The sequence below is a fragment of the Zootoca vivipara genome, chromosome 15 (assembly GCF_963506605.1).
Source record: "Zootoca vivipara chromosome 15, rZooViv1.1, whole genome shotgun sequence".
NCBI lineage: Eukaryota > Metazoa > Chordata > Lepidosauria > Squamata > Lacertidae > Zootoca > Zootoca vivipara.
In genome coordinates this window covers 14,977,798-14,996,945 of record NC_083290.1, presented here as the reverse complement: position 1 = coordinate 14,996,945, position 19,148 = coordinate 14,977,798, and the positions used below count along the sequence as shown (strand labels likewise).

At 47.8% G+C, this 19,148-nt stretch overlaps 1 protein-coding gene across 1 annotated transcript in view; it reads left to right on the top strand.

Annotated features, from left to right (window-relative positions):
* TMEM132E (transmembrane protein 132E) overlaps positions 1-19,148 on the top strand; it is a 125,134-nt gene that overhangs the window by 102,156 nt on the left and 3,830 nt on the right. The window contains exons 4-8 of the mRNA XM_035139990.2: positions 5,527-5,719; positions 6,633-6,776; positions 12,238-12,443; positions 13,347-13,626; positions 16,509-16,700. Of these exons, the coding sequence (XP_034995881.1) occupies positions 5,527-5,719; positions 6,633-6,776; positions 12,238-12,443; positions 13,347-13,626; positions 16,509-16,700 (1,015 nt within the window). The remainder of the gene's footprint in view (positions 1-5,526; positions 5,720-6,632; positions 6,777-12,237; positions 12,444-13,346; positions 13,627-16,508; positions 16,701-19,148) is intronic.

Genomic DNA, 19,148 nt, shown 5'->3' with positions numbered 1-19,148 from the left:
ATAGAAATACCGTATTTATTTATGTTTTAAAAAATTGGTATGCTGTAATACCAAAAAAAAAAATCAATCAATGCAGGTTGCAACAAACATAAAACCATAAAAAGTTAAAAACTGATGTCAATTAGTCATTGTGGAAGGATGTATTCTTAATAGTTTTCATAGACCTGGCAGAATAGAAGAGTTTTCAGCAGGTGTTTAAAAGTTGACATAGAAAGTCTTCTTCTTCTTCTTCTTCTTCTTCTTCTTCTTCTTCTTCTTCTTCTTCTTCTTCTTCTTCTTCTTCCTCCTCCTCCTCCTCCTCCTCCTCCTCCTCCTCCTCCTCCTCCTCCTCCTCCTCCTCTTCTTCATAGCCGAGTAAGATTGTCTTCCGTAAGTGACTGTGGAGGCCAATTCTGGATCCCCACAGTGGGGACATAGGTTTCCGGATGGGAGTCGATCACAGTGAGGGTTTGCCAAGCGTGCCTTCCTCTTAGCACGTTTCTCCCTTTCGTCCTGAGTTCGAGCGTCTTCAAAGCCCATGACACCTTTGTTAAAAGCTGTTCTCCCATTGGAGCACTCGCAGGCCAGTGCTTCCCAGTTGTTGGTGTTTATTCTACATTTTTAAAGATTTGCCTTGAGAGAGGCTTTAAACCTCTTGTTTGACCACCAGCATTACTCTTCCCATTTTAAAGTTCGGAATAGAGGAGTTGCTTTGGAAGACGATCATCAGGCATCTGCACAACATGACCAGTCCAACAAAGTCGATGTTGAAGAATCATTGCTTCGACACTGGTGATCTTTGCTTCTTCCTGTACACTGGCATTAGTTCATCTGCCTTCCCAAGTGATACAGGAAGTACTAAAGGATCCATGACAGATGGCCATCTAGCTTCTGCTTAAATACCTCCAATGAAGGGAAGCAGATCACCTCCCGAGGAAGTCTATTCCACTGTTGAACATTGTTGACTGTCAGAAAGTTCTTCTTAGAAGGTGGTGGGCTCTCCTTCATCGGAGGTACGTACTTAAGCAGAGGTTGCATGTTCCTCTGGCAAACATTCTCTAGCTGTGATTCCTGCATTGCAGGGGTTTGGACTAGAGGACTCTTGGATTCCCTTCTAATTCTACGATTCTACCATGGCAGTATGGACCAGGATACAGTGAGTCAGATCTGCATAGCTCTTTCGACCTCCCAGTTCCTCTCCTCTCCTCAAGGTAAAGCTACCTATGCAGGGGGCAAGGAGGCCCCTGCCGCGCGGTGAGGAGGGGCTCGAATTGAAGTCCCACAAGACCCGGCTCTGCCATTAAGGGAAGGTTGAAAAATGCACGGAGAGCGGAGCATTACAAAAATAATACAGCCATCTCGGAAACCAAAGGCAGGGATCAAAGGCCCGGCTCCGTTGCCCTGCGGAGGCTTCCTGCAGAGCTCCTGATAAGCCTTTGTAGTGGGCTTGTTTTAAACCAAGCTCCTTGAGGAAGGGAACGGCTCAGATGCTTGGCTGAGATTTCTTAGACTCCAAGATAAATTGGGAAGGAAGAGGAGGAGCAGGCGGGGGAGGCGGACGGCAGGCCCCAGCAGCGAGCAAGGCGAACATCAAAAGCGCCCAGCCCAGAATCAGAAGCTGGCGAGCATCAAACAGCAGTCTGGCTCTCAGGTTCGGGGACAACGGTGACACATGGTATTGGTTTGCGGGGGTAGTGCTTTCATGGGGTGATCTTGAACTGGAGAGATGGTCGCAACTGAATCTCATTACTGTAATCCAGTTTAGTGGTTTACACAACAGCAGAACCAAAGCAGTCATTCTGGTCAGCGTTGCTACCCCCCCCCCCCAGGTGTGCCAACTCTAGGGGGTGGAGGTGTCTTCAGCCCCCTCAGTATTTGTTTGAAGGAGGCCCAGCCCCCTCCCCAACAGTATTGAGGGGGCCTGGAGCAGCCTAGCAGAAGGCTGCCCTGCACAGCATTGGGAGGCATGTGTGATGTCACACGTGTGACATCACACACTCACAATGTACACCAGGCCCCCCTAATCTTGGAAGCAACCCAGCACCTTTGCCCCCCCGCTCATCATAAAAGCATAAGGACAGCCTTGCTGGATCAGGCCTGTGGCCCACCTAGTCCAGCACCCTGTTCTCACTGTGTCTTCAGGGAGGGTTGCGGGTTCTGATTCCGGGCAACTTTCAAAACTTACGCTTCCATTCCAGTGGCTTGTACAAAATAGTGGCAATAGGCTTTTGTTGGTGGGCCGTTTCAAGGGGCTTTGCCAACTACCCCATCTTAGGTTTCCTGGGGATGACTTCCGAATACCTCTCCGCTCCTGCAACACGTCGCGCCCGGGGAGGTCTGCAGTTTTGCAGAGAGGCCAGTCTACCACACTGCTCAATTTATATATTTTTAGCTGTAACGAGATAAAGGGACTGGCCAAGGCACCAGAGGGGGACTGACTGGCTGGCTCCTTCCTGGGCTGCAGATTAAACTCAGCCTTGGAAGATTGGAGGCGGGTGATGAATTCAAAGTGATTACAGTCACCTTTTAAGAAGGAAAAAACACGCCCCTGGATCAAATACTGCAGCTGGGGAGTGAAACCTATCTCAGCCCTCACCGCTCTTGGGGATTTGGACATCAAAGGCTTTCATTTGCCTTGGCATTTTGACTCCTTGCCGTCCAGTCCGAGGCCTCTGTGGAGTCTGTGGGCGAGAGTTTTCTAGGGGGAGAGGGTGCAGAAGGGTTGGGAGGGAGCTCTGAGGCTCTGGTGTGATGAGAGCGGATGGACTGTAGGGGGTGCTGCTGTGGAGTTGCGGGTTCCAATCCATTTGCTCATCTTGGTGCTGATGGGGGAGACACCCATATTTTGGTTTAAAAATAAAAGCAAAACAAATAAACGGCACTTTGATATGTATAAGAAGGCAGTGCCCAAAACAGAAACACAATCCTACACTAACTGCAATGAGACAATTCATATTCAAGATTCCTTAATCTTTATGGACCGGCATCAAGGATAAGAGGCTTTTAAATGGGATAGCGGGTGAACAGTGTTACTTTTGAGTCCACTAATCAGAGACATATTGCCTCCAATGACGGAGGCGGGACATAGGAACCATGGCTAGTAGCCACGGATATTCCTTATTATCCTCGAGGAATTTGCCCAATTCTCTTCTAAAGCCATCCAAGTCGGTGGCCATCGCTGACTCCTGTGGGAGGGAGTTCCAGATTGTAACTGTGCGAATAAGTCCTTCTTTTCATCTCCCCGGAATCTTCCAACATTCAGCTTTACAGGGTGCCTATGAGTTCTGGAGAGAAGGGGGGGGGGCATTTCTTTATCTATTCTCTTCGTGCCAAGATCCAGGGATTATTATTTTTTCAGCTGGAAATTGCTGGGACTCAGTTCCGGCATCTCTCAGGTGGGTGCTATTGCATTAGAATAGAACAAGGGAGGTGTTCGTGGTGAGTTCTGGCACCTCTTTTTCTTGAAAAATAGCACTGCAAAGACACTTCACTTCCGATGACCAAACATGCTATTCCCCAATAGCCTCCTAGTAAATAACTCTCCTCTCTCTCTTCTCTCTCTCTCTCTCTCTCTCTCTCTCTCTCTCTCTCTCTCTCTCTCTCTCTCTCTCTCTGTGTGTGTGTGTGTGTCTCTGCCCCTCCTCAAAATCTATCTTCTAAAGAGCCTCTATTTCTCATTAAGCTTGTGCCTTAAACCTCTTAATGTTCATCTCCACCCACACAGAAGTCTCTTAAGTGAGGCCTCGTTCCCACTGAAGCTGCAACACTTCAGACGGCAGATGAGGGCTCACACACTAAGATGCTCCTACAGTGCAATGAATGTGGTACCCAGGCTGCTTTTTTGTCCGTTCGTGGGAGGTGGAAATTCAAAAGCCTGTGAAAATGGCTGGGAAAATTCGAGTGAACTCTTTTGGAGGGAGGAGGGAGGGTTTAGCTTACGTTACATAAAAGAGGCGCAGAGAGTCTGTTCTTGTCTGTCTCTCTCTCTCTGACTCCCCCCCCCCCCACTTTCAGATCTTCAGCACCTCCTTTAAGTAAGGGAAGCCAAACTCAAGGTAATTTGTAAGAAGTCGATCTATTAGTGCGGCAGCTCCTGCACTTTGAAACTCCTTGCCTATTGACATTGGGCAGGCGCTTGGGCTTAGGCAAGGCTATGTTGACATGTAGAACTCGGAGGTGCCCTTTAATCTGCTTTTTAGCTTATTGCTGATTTTATTTTTGTGTGAATGTTTTAAATGCTTTCAAACTGGTATTTACCAATAATTTTTATTCTTTTTGTAAATCGCTTTGAGGCTTCTTTTCTCACAATCCCGTAGTATATAAAATTTGCGAAATAAATAAATGTTTTACATCAATCAATTTAATACGGGGTTATTTTGTTCGTTCGTTTCTTTGGTAAAACGCTTAAAGGTTTTATTACGATCAAGCAGTATATAAATGTTGTCAAACAAACAAGTAAAACTCTTTAAAGACTTAGATGCAAGGGATAAAATCTTCCAATCTGTGTAAAGAAACCACCTCACTTTCCACCTCCATTTATTTACTTATTTTATTACTATTTCTATCCTACCCTTCCTCCAAGGAGCCTATGGTGGCCTACATAGTTCTCCTTCCCCACATTTTATCCTCACAAGAACCCTGAAAAGTATCAAAGAATCATAGAGTTGGAAGGGACCATGAGGATCATCTAGTCCAACCCCCTGCAATGCAGGAATACGCAGCTGTCTCCTAAGGGGAGTGAACCTGCAACCTTGGTGCACTGTGCTTTAACCTACCAAGCTATAATTAATATGTTAGACTGAGATGGAGTGCTTGGTTCAAGGTCACCCAGTGAGCTCCTTGACTGGGCTGGGATTCGAACCTGGGCCTCCTAGGTCCCAACCCTCTGTAACCACCACACTGATGACATCCACCTTCTTACATAGAGCTTTCCTAATATGCTCAGAGGTGTTATTACAGTCAAGCGGTATTTACGTGTCATCAAATAAGTCCGTTAAATATTTCCGGAGACCTGGATGCGGAAATGACCAGCTTGGAGTCTTCCAATCTATGTAAAGAAACCATTTGTTGGTGCTGACCTTTAAAGCCCTAAATGGCCTCGGTCCAGTATACCTGAAGGAGTGTCTCCACCTCCATTATTCTGCCCGGACACTGAGGTTCAGCACTGAGGGCCTTCTGGCGGTTCCCTCGTTGCGAGAAGCCAGGTTGCAGGGAACTAGGCAGAGAGCCTTCTCGGTGGTGGCGCCTGCCCTGTGGAACGCCCTCCCACCAGATGTCAAAGAGGAAAACAACTACCAGACTTTTAGAAGACATCTGAAGGCAGCCCTGTTCAGGGAGGCTTTTAATGTTTAATAGATTATTGTGTTTTATTTTTCTGTTGGAAGCCGCCCAGAGTGGCTGGGGAAACCCAGCCAGATGGGCGGGGTATAAATTATTATTATTATTATTATTATTATTATTATTATTATTATTATTATTATTTCTGTGTTCTTCCACTGCTGGCATCCACCTTTCTCTCTCTCTCTTCCTCTCTATCTCTCTCTGCAGGACTGAGGATTCCCCTTATGAGGTCATGCAGCTGGACTTTGAAATGGAGAACTTCACCAGCCAATCGGTGACCCGGCGCATCATGTGGCATATAGACTACCGAGGCCGAAACCCTCCGCCTGACTTGGAGAAGGCTGTGACGGAGCTGGCGGTCATCCAGAGGGACATTCGTGCCATCCTGCCACTGGCCATGGTGAGGGTCCCAGTAGTCATGCTGGAAGTTGGTTTGTGTCTGTGCACCTCAGTGCTATTTTTCTAGAAAAAAAGGGTTTGCTGGAACTCACCATGAATCAGCCACCAGCCTTGTTCTTTAAGAACGGCAGTGGTGCCCATCTGAGAGGTGCCGGAACTGAGTTCCAGCGACTTGTGGCTGAGAAAAAGCCTTGTGCGTGGGCCACCCCTTCTGTTTCCTGACCTGCCTGTATCCCGAAACTGGCCCACCGGACCCATTGCATGATCTCATCCCCCCAACTCAAGTAAAGAAGCCTGTGTTTCCCACGCTTCTGGGGCCTGGAGTGTAGTTCTATCACAGACACGGGTGGCGCTGAGGTCTAAACCACTGAGGCTCTTGGACTTGCCGATCAGAAGGTTGGCTGTTCGAATCCCCCGCGGCGGAGTGAGTTCCTGCCTCTCTGCCCCAGCTCCTGCCAACTTAGCAGTTCGAAAGCAGACCAGTGCAAGTAGATAAATAGATATCACTGCGGCGGGAAGGTAAACAAAATTTCCGTGCGCTCTGGTTTCCGTCACTGTGTCCCGTTGTGCCAGAAGCGGTTTAGTCATGTTGGCCACATGACCCAGAAAGCTGTCTGTGGACAAACGCTGGCTCCCTCAGCCTGAAAGCGAGATGAGCACCACAACCCCATACAGTAGTCGCCTTTGACTGGACTTAACCGTCCAGGGGTCTTTTACCTTTTTACCTTTTTCTATCCCCTCACAAAAACTGGAGCCAGCAGCACAAGGGACTTTTGCAGGCCAGTTGGCCCGTCCACTTGTCAAAACTGGCCCACAGGAGGTAGAGTGTTAGGAAGGCCAGAAAGGCCCCCTCCCTGCCTGCAGTGTAAGATCCGGGCACTATAACTACCACAGCCTCCTTTGTTCCCTTCAAGGACACGGAGATCATCAATACGGCCATCCTAACAGGTCGGACGGTGGCCATCCCAGTCAAGGTCATTGCCATTGAGATGACAGGCGTCATTGTGGACATCTCGACCGATGCAGAATGCAAGTCCACTAATGAGGACATCATCAAGGTGGGTGGGTAGGGAAATCAAGGCGGGGGATGTGGAACCAGGCTGTGTGGGTATATGAGAGGCACCAACTGCATTTGTAAGATCAGTCCCAACATGGCTAACCGGAGGTATACATTGGTTTTTTGTATGGTTTTAATTCAATTAGAGTTTAATTACTTTTTAACGATGTGTATATGTGTGTGTATATATATATATATATATGTACATGTGTGTGTGTGTTTGTGTGTGTATATATGTTTTACAATTTAAAATATTAATTTAAACAACCTTAAGATATCAATGACTTCCCTTCTTCCCTTTCCATGGTTCATTTTGCATAAAACAAATCCCCACATATTTTATATAAACTAAACCATTCAGTATTCCATTATTGCATCCATCATTATTGCATCCATTATTTACACTTACAGGTAGGTAGCCGTGTTGGTCTGAGTCAAAGCAAAAAAATTTTTTTTTATTATTTACACTGTTGAATTTATCTTAATGCTCCCAGCGTTTTCAAGTGTACACACTTTCCCCCCATATATTCAACAAACCTTTTCCAATCTACTTTAAACGTATGTTCTTCTTGTTCTCTTGTTCTATAAGTTAGGTCCGTATCTGGTATTTTATCTGTGTTGTTTTGATTTCCGTAAGCCACTTTGCGTCCCAGTCTGGGAAAACGACAGCAATTATTATTAGTATAATTAGTATTATTTTGTTCTAACCCAAAAGTCCCAGTTCCTTGTATGGAAGGTGCTCTGACCTTTCTGCAGCTTCTCCACCCCATGATACACCCTGCCACCACTTTCACATAATCCAGAGGTGGCAGCAGCCAGCTCAATCCCTGCCAAATTCCTCACAGTGCCTATGGAACTCCCTCCCACTGGAGGCAGTGATCGCCACCAACTTGGATGGCTTTAAAAGAGGACTGGACAGATCTATGGAGGAGAAGGCTCTCAGTGGCTACTAGCCATGATGGCTGTTTTCTGTTTCTACTCAGAGGCAGTGATGGAAGCTACAGGAGGGGAGGGGGGTCTTGCGCTCAAATCCTGCTTGTGTGTTTCCAATAGGCATCTGGCTGGCCAACGTGAGAACAGGAGAAGAGAAGGTTAAGCGGTGATATGATAGCCATGTTCAAATGTATAAAAGGATGTCATATAGAGGAGGGAGAAAGGTTGTTTTCTGCTGCTCCAGAGAAGCAGACACGGAGCAATGGATTCAAACTTCAAGAAAGAAGATTCCACCTAAACATTAGGAAGAACTTCCTGACAGTAAGAGCTGTTTGGCAGTGGAATTTGCTGTCAAGGAGTGTGGTGGAGTCTCCTTCTTTGGAGGTCTTTAAGCAGAGGCTTGACAGCCATATGTCAAGTATGCTTTGATGGTGTTTCCTGCTTGGCAGGGGGTTTGACTGGATGACCCTTGTGGTCTCTTCCAACTCTATGATTCTATGATTCTAGGATGCTGGACTAGACAGAGCCACTGGCCTGATCCGGCAGGCTCCTCTTCTTATATTCTTACACCCCTCGCCCACTGCCTGGATTGAAAACAATCAAGTTTGATTTACCATTGCCAGGTTTTAATGGTTCCCTTTCAGCCTGAGCGAGCACGCTAGCAATCCTGCAATTCTGGACAGGCTCCGAGACACTCTGATGGGGCTAATGTGCTCCTTCCCCACTCGTAAATCTCTCCGGTTGCCGGCCCTCGAATCCGGGGACAGGGCCGAGCCTGCGAGCTGGGTTGAATAATTGATCAAGTCACTGCCCCTTTGCCTCCTCTTCTGACTTACCTTCCTCTATTCCGTCTCTGTTCCCCCTCTCCCAACCTACTGAGTTATGTTGACATTGCTCCGAACGAGGTATGCTTGGCAGGAACTCCTGCGTACCTGGAGAGACTGGAGGGAGGGCGATTGCTCTGTCAGGACTATAAACCTGCACCATCCATCAGGCAACCCGCTATCTGTTACTGTAAATAATTCAGCATTAAGGAGAGATGTGGCGCCGTCGGTGGCTCCCCTCCCTGGGTGTGTATTGCAAAGAGGGGGCATAAACAACAGGAGTAGCTCTATCGATCTCTGGACTTGAGGAGCGCGGAGGAACAAGCCTCCAGTTATCTGTGCAGTGAGAGGCTGACGGATGCCGGGGCCCCGTCTGGCTCAGAGCGACGTGGATCCCTTGCGGAGCGAGCGCCTTGCGCTCAGGAGAACATGAGAACTTGTGGGCATCCAGTGAACAGGAGCTAGCCAGCCGTAAATCCCGTCGTGCAAGTCGGAGTTAACTCCTTATTAGCGAAAATATGATAAGTAGCAGGAATGCCAGGCCTAATAAGCCCAGCAACTTGCCTCCAGTAGGTGTTGCCCACATGAAGCAGTTGCCAAGACTGAAGGAATCCCCAAGCAATCAGAGACGGTGTCTGCACGTCGCCAATCTCTGCCCTCTTCATGCCTCTTCTTGTTCTGGGAGACCAGAGAGGATGGGAGCTGGTTGCAGCAGGAAGGGGAGACATCAGTGCCTCTTCACCAGCCAGATCTCTCTGCCTCTTGGCCTGCTTCAGCTTCTGCCTCTGATTCTGGACTTCTCTCTGCCACAGACTCTCCCAGCTCACTAAGCCCTGTTGCTTCTTCAACTTCTGACACCTCCTCTCCACAGTCTTCTCCCTCTGACCGCTCATCGTCATCCTACCAACATTCCCTGAGAGTCAGTGTGGTGTAGTGGTTAAGAGCGGTAGACTCGTAATCTGGGGAACCGGGTTCCCGCCTCCGCTCCTCCACATGCAGCTGCTGGGTGACCTTGGGCTAGTCACACTTCCTTGAAGTCTCTCAGCCCCACTCACCTCACAAATCTAGTTACAGGTAGGTAGCTGTGTTGGTCTGGTGTAGTCGAAACAAAATAAAAAAATTTCTTCTTCCAGTAGCACCTTAGAGACCAACTAAGTTTGTCATTGGTGTGAGCTTTCGTGTGCATGCACACTTCTTCAGATACAGTGGTACTTCGACTTATGAATGCCTCGACTTCTGAAGGTTTCGACTTACGAAGTCCGCTAACCCGGAAGTATTTCCGCCGCGCACGCGTTCTGCGCCTGCGCAGACGTGGCGCGTGCAGTCTGCGCATGCGCAAAATCACGCTTCGCGCATGCGCAAAATGGACGCTTCGACATCCGAAGGTTTCAACTTACGAAGAGCGCCACGGAACGGATCGCCTTCGTAAGTCGAGGTACCACTGTACACTGAAACAGAAGCCACCAGATCCCCACATATAGTGAGAGGGTGGGGAGGGGCACCACTCAAAAGGGTGGTGGAAAACCGGACTGTTTATGACTGCATTTGGTCTTGTAGGAAGAATTTACGTCTGTTTACAACTGCAAATAGGTCCCACAGGAAAAAAAGCAATGGGTGAGATGGCTAAAGATAGCTTTATCATGTATAATGAGATAAGAATCCAATGTCTTTATTTAGACCAGGTTTCTCCGTGGTTTTAAGTTTGGTGATAAATTGCAGTTCAGCAACTTCTCTTTCCAGTCTATTTCTGAAATTCTTTTGTAATAAAACAGCTACTTTGAGATCTTGTATAGAATGTCCTGGGAGATTGAAGTGTTCTCCTACTGGTTTCTCTGTCTTGTGGTTCCTGATGTCAGATTTATGTCCATTTATCCTCTGGCGTAGGGTTTGGCCTGTTTGTCCGATATAGACTATTTAATTGCTCATCTTCTAACATTGTGTATGCCATCAAATGCCAACAGTGCCCTTCAGCTCTCTATATTGGCTCTCTGAGCCTTCTTCCCCTGGGGGTTCCCCTGGGGGTTCCCCAGCTGGTTCCTCCCACCATTCCTCTGCATCCAACCAGTCCATGGCACAGAGCCACGGAGCTCCCACAGAGTGGTGTTAGGCTGCCTTATCTTGAGACGTGACTATTTGATCCATCTAGGGATGGATCAAATGCGGACCAGCAGCAGCCCAGCCCAGCTGGCTTCCTCCCTGATCCTGTGATCTGGCAATGGCAGGGATCAAACCTGGGACCTGAGAGCCTGCTGGATCAGGCCAGTGGCCTAGCTAGTCCAGCATCCTGTACTCACAGTAGCCAACCAGATGCCTCTGCTGGGAAGCCTACAAGCAGGATTCGAGCACAAGAGCCCACTCTCCTCTTGTGCCTTCCAGCAACTGGCTTTCAGAAGCATTGCTTCCTCCAACTACAGTCATCACAGCGGACAGTAATTGATTGCCTTCCCCTCCATGTATTTGTTCAATCCTCTTTTGAAGCCATCCAAGTTGGTGGCCATCGCTTGCCTCCTGTGGGAGGGAGTTCTGCAGTTGAACTATGCGCTGCATGAAGAAAATGGATGAACTATGCCGAGATGGCAAAACTTACAGGAAGAATTAGAAACCAGGTAGAGACTGACTTTAATAAAGAATGGGGAAAGTTTATACTTTATTTTTTAAAAATTACTGTAAACAATTACACACATTGGTAGGACGGACGGAAATCTATGGAGTGATAAAAGATTTATAAAAATAGAGCTACGGAAGAGATGCAGAGGGGGAAATTATTATATGAAGATCCACAAAGGGGGGGGGGAAGTCAAAGGGGATTACAGTCATACCTCGGTTTAAGTACGCTTCGTTTTGAGTACTTTCAGTTTAAGTACTCCGCGGACCCGTCTGGAATGGATTAATCCACTTTCCATTACTTTCAATGGGAAAGTTCGCTTCAGGTTAAGTACGCTTCAGGTTAAGTACAGACTTCCGGAACCAATTGTGTACTTAAACCGAGGTACCACTGTACTGTATATGTTTATGTTGTTGTTGTTTTCTGTTTGCAAAAATGCAAAAATATAATTTAAAAAGAAGAGGAAGGGCTTTCTTTCCTCTCTCCTGAACCTGGTTTTCTTCCCCATCCAGGGATGGATGTTACCCAAAGTGTAGCTAGTGTATAGCACGAGGCATTGGGGAGTTTTTCTCCTGCAGCGTTTCAAGACAGATGCTATTATTTGTTGTCCCTGGAAGGGCTGGGAGCGAGCCTGCTCTGGACTGTGTTGCTGGGTGTGTTTATTAGCGCAGAGGAGGTGAGCGCCGTGGCGTCGTCTTTATTTTGATGAACGACACAATATCCAGAGATGCATTACAAGGCTCATTTTTATTCCGATGCCGAGCTGAGATTGCCTTTGCAGACATGCTGAGCTGGTGTCTCTTGGATGTTGAAGGCAAGCTTAAGTAGCCCCAGGGGAACAAGAAGAAATAGACCCCAGCTAATGTCTAACACACACACACACACACACACACACCACGTATCCCTGACTCCAGAACAACCAGCCAGCTTCATAGTTGAGAGGAAAGGCTTTCCCAGACAGTGGTCCACAAACCACCAGTAGTTTGTGAGAGGCAGTTTGTGACCTCTAGCATGGGAATTCAGCTTTGTCATGGCCAAAGCACCCTGGGTCCCACCTCTTCCTCTTCCTCGGTACCCTAACCCACCAGTTTTGTCTGCAGGTTTCCAGCAGCTGCGACTATGTCTTCGTGAGTGGCAAAGAATCAAGGGGCTCCATGAATGCTGGGGTGTCCTTCAGCTACGAGCACCTCACCGCCCTCCTGGAGATGACCGTCTGGGTCCCCAAACTCCCGCTGCACATTGAGCTCTCTGACTCCCGGCTCAGCCAGGTGAAAGGGTGGCGAGTTCCAATCTTACCCGATAGGAGGTAAGCCCAGGAGTCGGGGAAGGAGTGGGATGGTTGGAAGTCCGCTCGGGGATTGTGTTTGAGAGCCTCTAGGCAGGCACAGTGAAGGCTAGGGGCCATGGTTGATCCCATTGCCCAGAAACTTCAGCTCATGCCAGAATACTCCTCTAGGTGCTCACCTCCTTAGAACACGCAAGGACACGCAGCTCTCTTTTTTTGAGAAACCTATCTGCCTAGGGCTTGCTGATCAGAAGGTTGGTGGTTCGAATCCCTGTGACGGGGTGAGCTCCTGTTGCTTGGTCCCAGCTCCTGCCAACCTAGCAGTTCGAAAGCACGTCAAAATGCAAGTAGATAAATAGGAACCGCTATAGCGGGAAGGTAAACGGCGTTTCCATGTGCTGCTCTGGTTTGCCAGAAGCGGCTTTGTCATGCTGGCCACATGACCTGGAAGCTATACGCTGGCTCCCTCGGCCAATAATGCGAGATGAGCGTGCAACCCCAGAGTCGGTCACGACTGGACCTAATGGTCAGGGGTCCCTTTACCTTTATCTGCTACAAAAAGCACCATCTTTTTTCAGACATTGGTGTTAACTAATTTTGATAGCACGTTTTTAAATTGTTGTAGCCTACCATAGGCCTTCGTGTTGAAAAGTTAATGATAATAATAACAACAACAGCAAAATAATAACAATGGGGTAGAAATACCCATCCATTTAGAGTGAGGGAAGGCAGCACAGCCATCGCTCTGATTTGACCTTGCGATGTTATGTCACGTGAAATCCGATTGGTTACGTGGTGCCATTACGCCAGATGCATGATCCCTGATTGGCTGGTTAGTGGAAACACTCCTTTTTAGGAAAAGGGGCGGGAGTGCCAGAGCAGCTGCTGACTGACCCAACTGCTTTGGCTCCCAATCACCCACAGGTCTGTCCGGGAGAGCGAGGATGACGAAGAAGAGGAAGAGCGGCGGCAGAGCCGGGGCTGCACCCTCCAGTACCAGCATGCCACCCTGCAGGTCTTCACCCAGTTCCACACCACCTCCTCGGAAGGCACAGACCAGGTGGTCACCATGCTGGGCCCGGAGTGGATGGTTGAGGTCACGGACCTGGTCAGCGACTTCATGAAGGTTGACGACCCTCGGGTGGCACACATGGTGGACACCAACACCCTCGCCGGACGGGAGCCTGGCACCACCCTCTTCAAGGTAAGAGCGTCACAGGTACCCAGCAAGGGAAGGACCATAGCTCTGTTCTAGATCACATGCTTTTCATGCAGAAGGTTCCAGGTTCAATCCCTAGTGGCATCTCCAGGTAAGGCATTTGAGAGACTCCTTGCCTGAAACCCCGGAGAGCTGCTGCCAGTCAGTGTAGACTGTACAGAGCTAGATGGACCAGTGGTTCCTATTTAAATAAGCCCTTGATTGGGAACCACGAGGACTGGAATCTGAGCTTAGTGGCGGAGCCTCTGCTTTGCAGGCAGAGTGTCTTAAGGTTCCACGCCTAGAATCTCCTGGAAAGCCATTTCCATTCCATGTAGACAATACTGAGATGGACGAGCCAATCGTCGGTATAATGAATCTACCCATGTTCCTCTTAAAATTAGCCCTTTCTTTGGAATAGTGAGGACTAGAATCTTGGCTTGCTTTTAAGTAAAAATTCAGCGATGGAGAAAAGGTCCCAGGCTTAATCCCCAATGGTAGCTACAGGTAAGGTTGGAGGAAAGACCTGGAGAGCTTCCACCAGTTAGATAGATAGACACAATTGCCTTCTTCTAAATAAGGCAACGTAGGGACGCGGGTGGCGCTGTGGGTTACACCACAGAGGCTAGGGCTTGCCGATCAGAAGGTCAGCAGTTCGAATCCCCACGACGGAGTGAGCTCCCGTTGCTCGGTCCCTGCTCTTGCCAACCTAGCAGTTCGAAAACACATCAAAGTGCAAGTAGATAAATAGGTACCGCTACAGCAGGAAGGTAAACGGCATTTCCGTGTGCTGCTCTGGTTCGCCAGAAGCTGCTTTGTCATGCTGGCCACATTACCTGGAAGCTGTACGCCGGCTCCCTCGGCCAATAACGTGAGATGAGCGCCGCATCCCCAGAGTCGGTCACGACTGGACCTAATGGTCAGGGGTCCCTTTACCTTTAAATAAGGCAACATCCTATATTATGGAGCAAGGGTTATCTGGCTCTGTTAGGGGGGGCAAAGGAGGTGCAGCTGTAAACATCATTTTTCCCAACAATCTGAGCACCTTTAGATTTGCAGCTCCCCTCCCCTCCCCTGGCACTAGATACTCATCATATCGGAGGCCCCTTTCCCACATGCTCATAGAATTGTAGAGTTGAAGCTGACCCCCAAAGGTCATCCAACCTCATGTAAAGGAGAGTCCACCACCTTCCACAGGAATCTATTCCATGGCCGAATGGCTCTGGCCATCCATAAGTTCTTCTTAAAGTTTCATCAGAATCCTCTTTCTTGCCATTGAAAGTCATCATTTCGAGTCCTCTACTCTGAAGCAGCAAAAAGCAAGCTCGCTCGTCTTCCATGTGACAGCCCGTAAGATTTTTTAAGGCGGCTGTTATCTCACCTCTCAGTCTCCTCCAGGCTAAGTATACCCAACTCCCTCAACAGAGGCCCTCTTTTCATTCTCGCTTCACACCTCCCAGGGCTAAGAAAAGAGATCTGCTTTCCTTGGTGTGTGTGAGGGAAGGGGGGGGGGCTCATCTGCATTTTCCTGCCTCTACATTCCCCTTCCTCCTCGGCTGCACACCCCTACACCCCTTCCTCCTTCCTTCCTTCCTTCCTTCCTTCCTTCCTTCCTTCCTTCCTTCCTTCCTTCCTTCCTTCCTTCCTTCCTTCCTTCCTTCCTTCCTTCCTCTATCTCTCTCCCTCTCTTGCATTTTCTCCCTGAACCAGCTCCTCTTGAGCCTGTGCCAAGCATCTCTTAACTACAATTAGTTCCAAGCCTAGGCACTGTATTGCCTTCCTAAGCAGAAATTCCCAGGCTCCCAGATGCTGCCTTCAAAGATTCGAGCAGTTCAAGGTCGGAGTGTCTTCCCCCTGTGAAATGTACTTCGGAGAATATTGTGTGTGTGTGTGTGTGTGTGTGTGTGTGTGTGTGTGTGTGTTTGCAGGGCGAGTGCATGCTGTTCTCTGACTTGGCTCATTAGCATCGCAGGCCTGGGACGGAGGGAGAGAAGAAATCCTTAGCTAGAGACCTCAGCAGGCTATTTCTCCAACAAGAATCACAGAATGGGAAGGGTCCACGAGGATCATCTTTTGCCCAGTGTGGGACTTGAACCCACAACCCTGAGATTAAGAGTCTCGCGCTCTACCGATTGAGCTATCCTCTGGCTTTTTTCCTTGTAAAAGGATCTCCTAACTTGGGGCATGGGGGCGGGGTGACTCTTTTCCATTCCAGGGCATTCCTCCCTTTAATAAATAACCATATTTGTTTGTTTGTTTGCTTACACATAGTGCTCATCCAACTTCCTTTTTGAGTTTCGTTTCTAGGCGCCGGTCAAGGGCAGCCCCGCAGAAAGCGCACTACAGCAATCCACAAGGGCAATGTGCAGTGTTAGAAACTCAGATATATAAGCTAGATGTTACCAGGGTTACAGCCACCAAAGCAGAAGGCCTGGTTGCCATTTGGCGGCAAGACTCCTGAAATTCGTTCTGATTGTGCAGATAAAATATACCTGATACAATTCTGCAGGATGTGTTGCTAGTGTGTTCAGGGAAGTTTTTTTAATGTTTGATGTTTTATTGTGTTTTTAATATCTGTTGGAAGCCGCCCAGAGCGGCTGGGGAGGCCCAGCCAGATGGGTGGGGTATAAGTAATAAATTTTTGTTGTTGTTGTTTGTGAAAACAGTCCAGTTCCATGCATCCTCAGGCATGCACCTCCAGGTGGTGGAGATGTCAGGTGCCATCCTGGCACCCGGGCATCTTCACTTGGCCACATGTTGGCCAATAGCCAAGTGCAAAATGCAGCTGGCGAATTTCCAGCGCTGGTGGTGATGAGGAATGAGACTGGGCGTTCCTCCTAATCCCAACCAGAGGAGAAGTTTCTTACGGCCCGCTTCTCTTCCCGTAGGTGGTCTCTCCGCTCATGGAGGCGGTCCTTGGGGAGACCCTGGTGACGGTGGCTGACGAGAAGGTCAGCATCACCGAACTGAAGGCCCAGGTCATCTCAAACCTCTCCCTCTCCCTCCATCCCAGCCCTGGGAACAGCCACACCATCGTGGCCAAGACGACAGCCCAGCAGACTCTGAACTTCTCCAAGCAGGTACTTCTTCTGGAGCAGCCCTCATGGATTGGGGGTGGCGGAGGGGGTAGATTTAATTATTCAATTGTCTCATTCTTTCATTTAGAACCCACTTTTTCTCCAAGCAGCCCTCATGGATTGGGGGTGGCGGAGGGGGTAGATTTAATTATTCAATTGTCTCATTCTTTCATTTAGAACCCACTTTTTCTCCAAGGAACTCTAGGGCCCGCCCACACTTCCCCCCCCCTCCCCGTTTTATCCTCGCAACAACCCTGTGAGGTAGGTTTGGCGGAGCAGGAGTGACAGGCCCCAGGTCACCCGGTGAACTTCATGGCTGACGGGTGGGGTGGGGTGGTCCTAGCCCGACACTCTAACCCAGGGGTCAGCAAACTTTTTCAGCAGGGGGAATGCCCACTGTCCCTCAGACTTTGTGGGGGGCTGGACTATATTTTGAAAAAAATGATGAACGAATTCCTATGCCCCACAAATAACCCAGAGATGCATTTTAACTAAAAGCCGACATTCTACTCATGTAAAAACACCAGGCAGGCCCCACAAATAACCCAGAGGTGCATTTTAAATAAAAGGACACATTCTACTCATGTAAAAACACGCTGATTCCCAGACCATCCACGGGCTGGATTTAGAAGGCAATTGGGCTGGATCCGGCCCCCGGATGCCTACCCATGCTCTAACCACTACACCTCACTGCCTCTTGCTTGCCTTCTCTCACTCTAATCATTTCCATAAGTTTACATGTCGTTGCTGCCGCCCAATATTTTTGCTAATCGTTCCTGCCCTGTGGGTGGTGACCTATTTCCCTCCCCCCCCCCATTTGTCACGAAACGAATGTCTGATCAGCTGCTATCAAATTCCATATTAAGTTTTTATCTTTTCCTTGAGGGTCTAAAAATCCCTTCCGAGACAATTATCAGAGCATCCAATGGCAACTCATACGATGTCCGTGACGATACAATCTTTACTGTCTTGCGCTTATATATATATATATATATATATATATATATATATATATATATATATGTTTTTATTCATTGTATTCATTTTCATCTTCAAACTGTTTAGCATGCCTGCATGGAGATATATCTTTGCTTACATTAGAGCATAAGGCACGCAACAATTACCGGTACATAAAATTAAATATAACCCAACAATAAACACTCAGATAATTGTTTTCTGAATATATTAGTAAAGTTGTGTCGGAAGTGCACATACCCAAATTATTGCAATTATTACAGATATGAAAATGAGGTTTAGCAACATACATAACCCAAAAGGTTTCAGTCATTGGACGGATCTAACAAATGTGCCCAAAACTTCCCATTGCAGACAGGATAAATTCTACTCAAGCTTTGTGGAGTCATAGACCATTGAGAGAGCAGCTTGTAATGTTTTTCTGTAACGTTAACACAAAGAGGTCCTGCCGGATGAGAAATTGGAACCCCTATTATTTCCCTTTAAAGTGTGTACGCAGATGCGATTTCAAAGTATTAAGGCAAAAAAAGCAGTTTTGAATAGAACAACTGCTCAAGTTTCCCTTCTTATAAATTATTACCTCAGGACTTGATATTTTACCTCAAAATTCACACCATCTTGTTCATCCGTTATATTTTCTTCTACATAACTTATCCATTGTCTTCATTGAAAGCATCGCAGGACTAGGTCCATTTGAGGCCTTCCTACCATCGTTTTGAAATTGCCATTATTTACAATTCCTTGATCTGCAATTACATTGTGATTTGCCCTGTTAGCCGTTTGGCCCCCTACCTTACTTATTTATTTATTTTATAAAAAAAATTATTTATAGAGTGCTATTTCATTTTTTAAAAAAATTCAAAGCGGTTTGCAACAACAATACATAAAAACATGTTTTTGAAAGATTTTAAACAGATGTCAATTAAGCACTGAGGAAAGGTGTGGGCTCAGTTGCCTGCATAAGCCTGACAGATTAGAAAAGCTTTCACCAGAACATCTCTTTGTTTAAAAGAAAAGAAAAGATGTGAGCAAGGATATATTCAGGTGTTGATATTGTATTTAAGTTATTCCAAGTGTCTCAGACTGCATCTGTACACGGATTTTGTATTTGAATAAAAATCCGTTGTCACAGGATCCTAGAACCGTAGAGTTTGAAGGCACACCCAGGGGTCATCCATTCCAACCCCCTGCAATGCATGAATCTCAGCTAAAGCATCCATGACAGATGGTCCACCCAACATCTGCTTCGAAACCTCCACTGAAGAAGAGTCCTTTCCCCTCTTTCTATAGTAACCATGGAATAACTGTGAGCTCTGCTTTCACTTATACCAGAGGTCGGCAACCTCCGGCCCACAAGCCGCCCGGTCACCGAGCCGCCCGCTCGGCAAGCCCTCCCCCCCGCGCTGTGCTAAACCGGTGCAGCACAGCGCAAGGACTCGGCGAGTGGTGCCGGAAATGGCACATGCGCAGATGCCA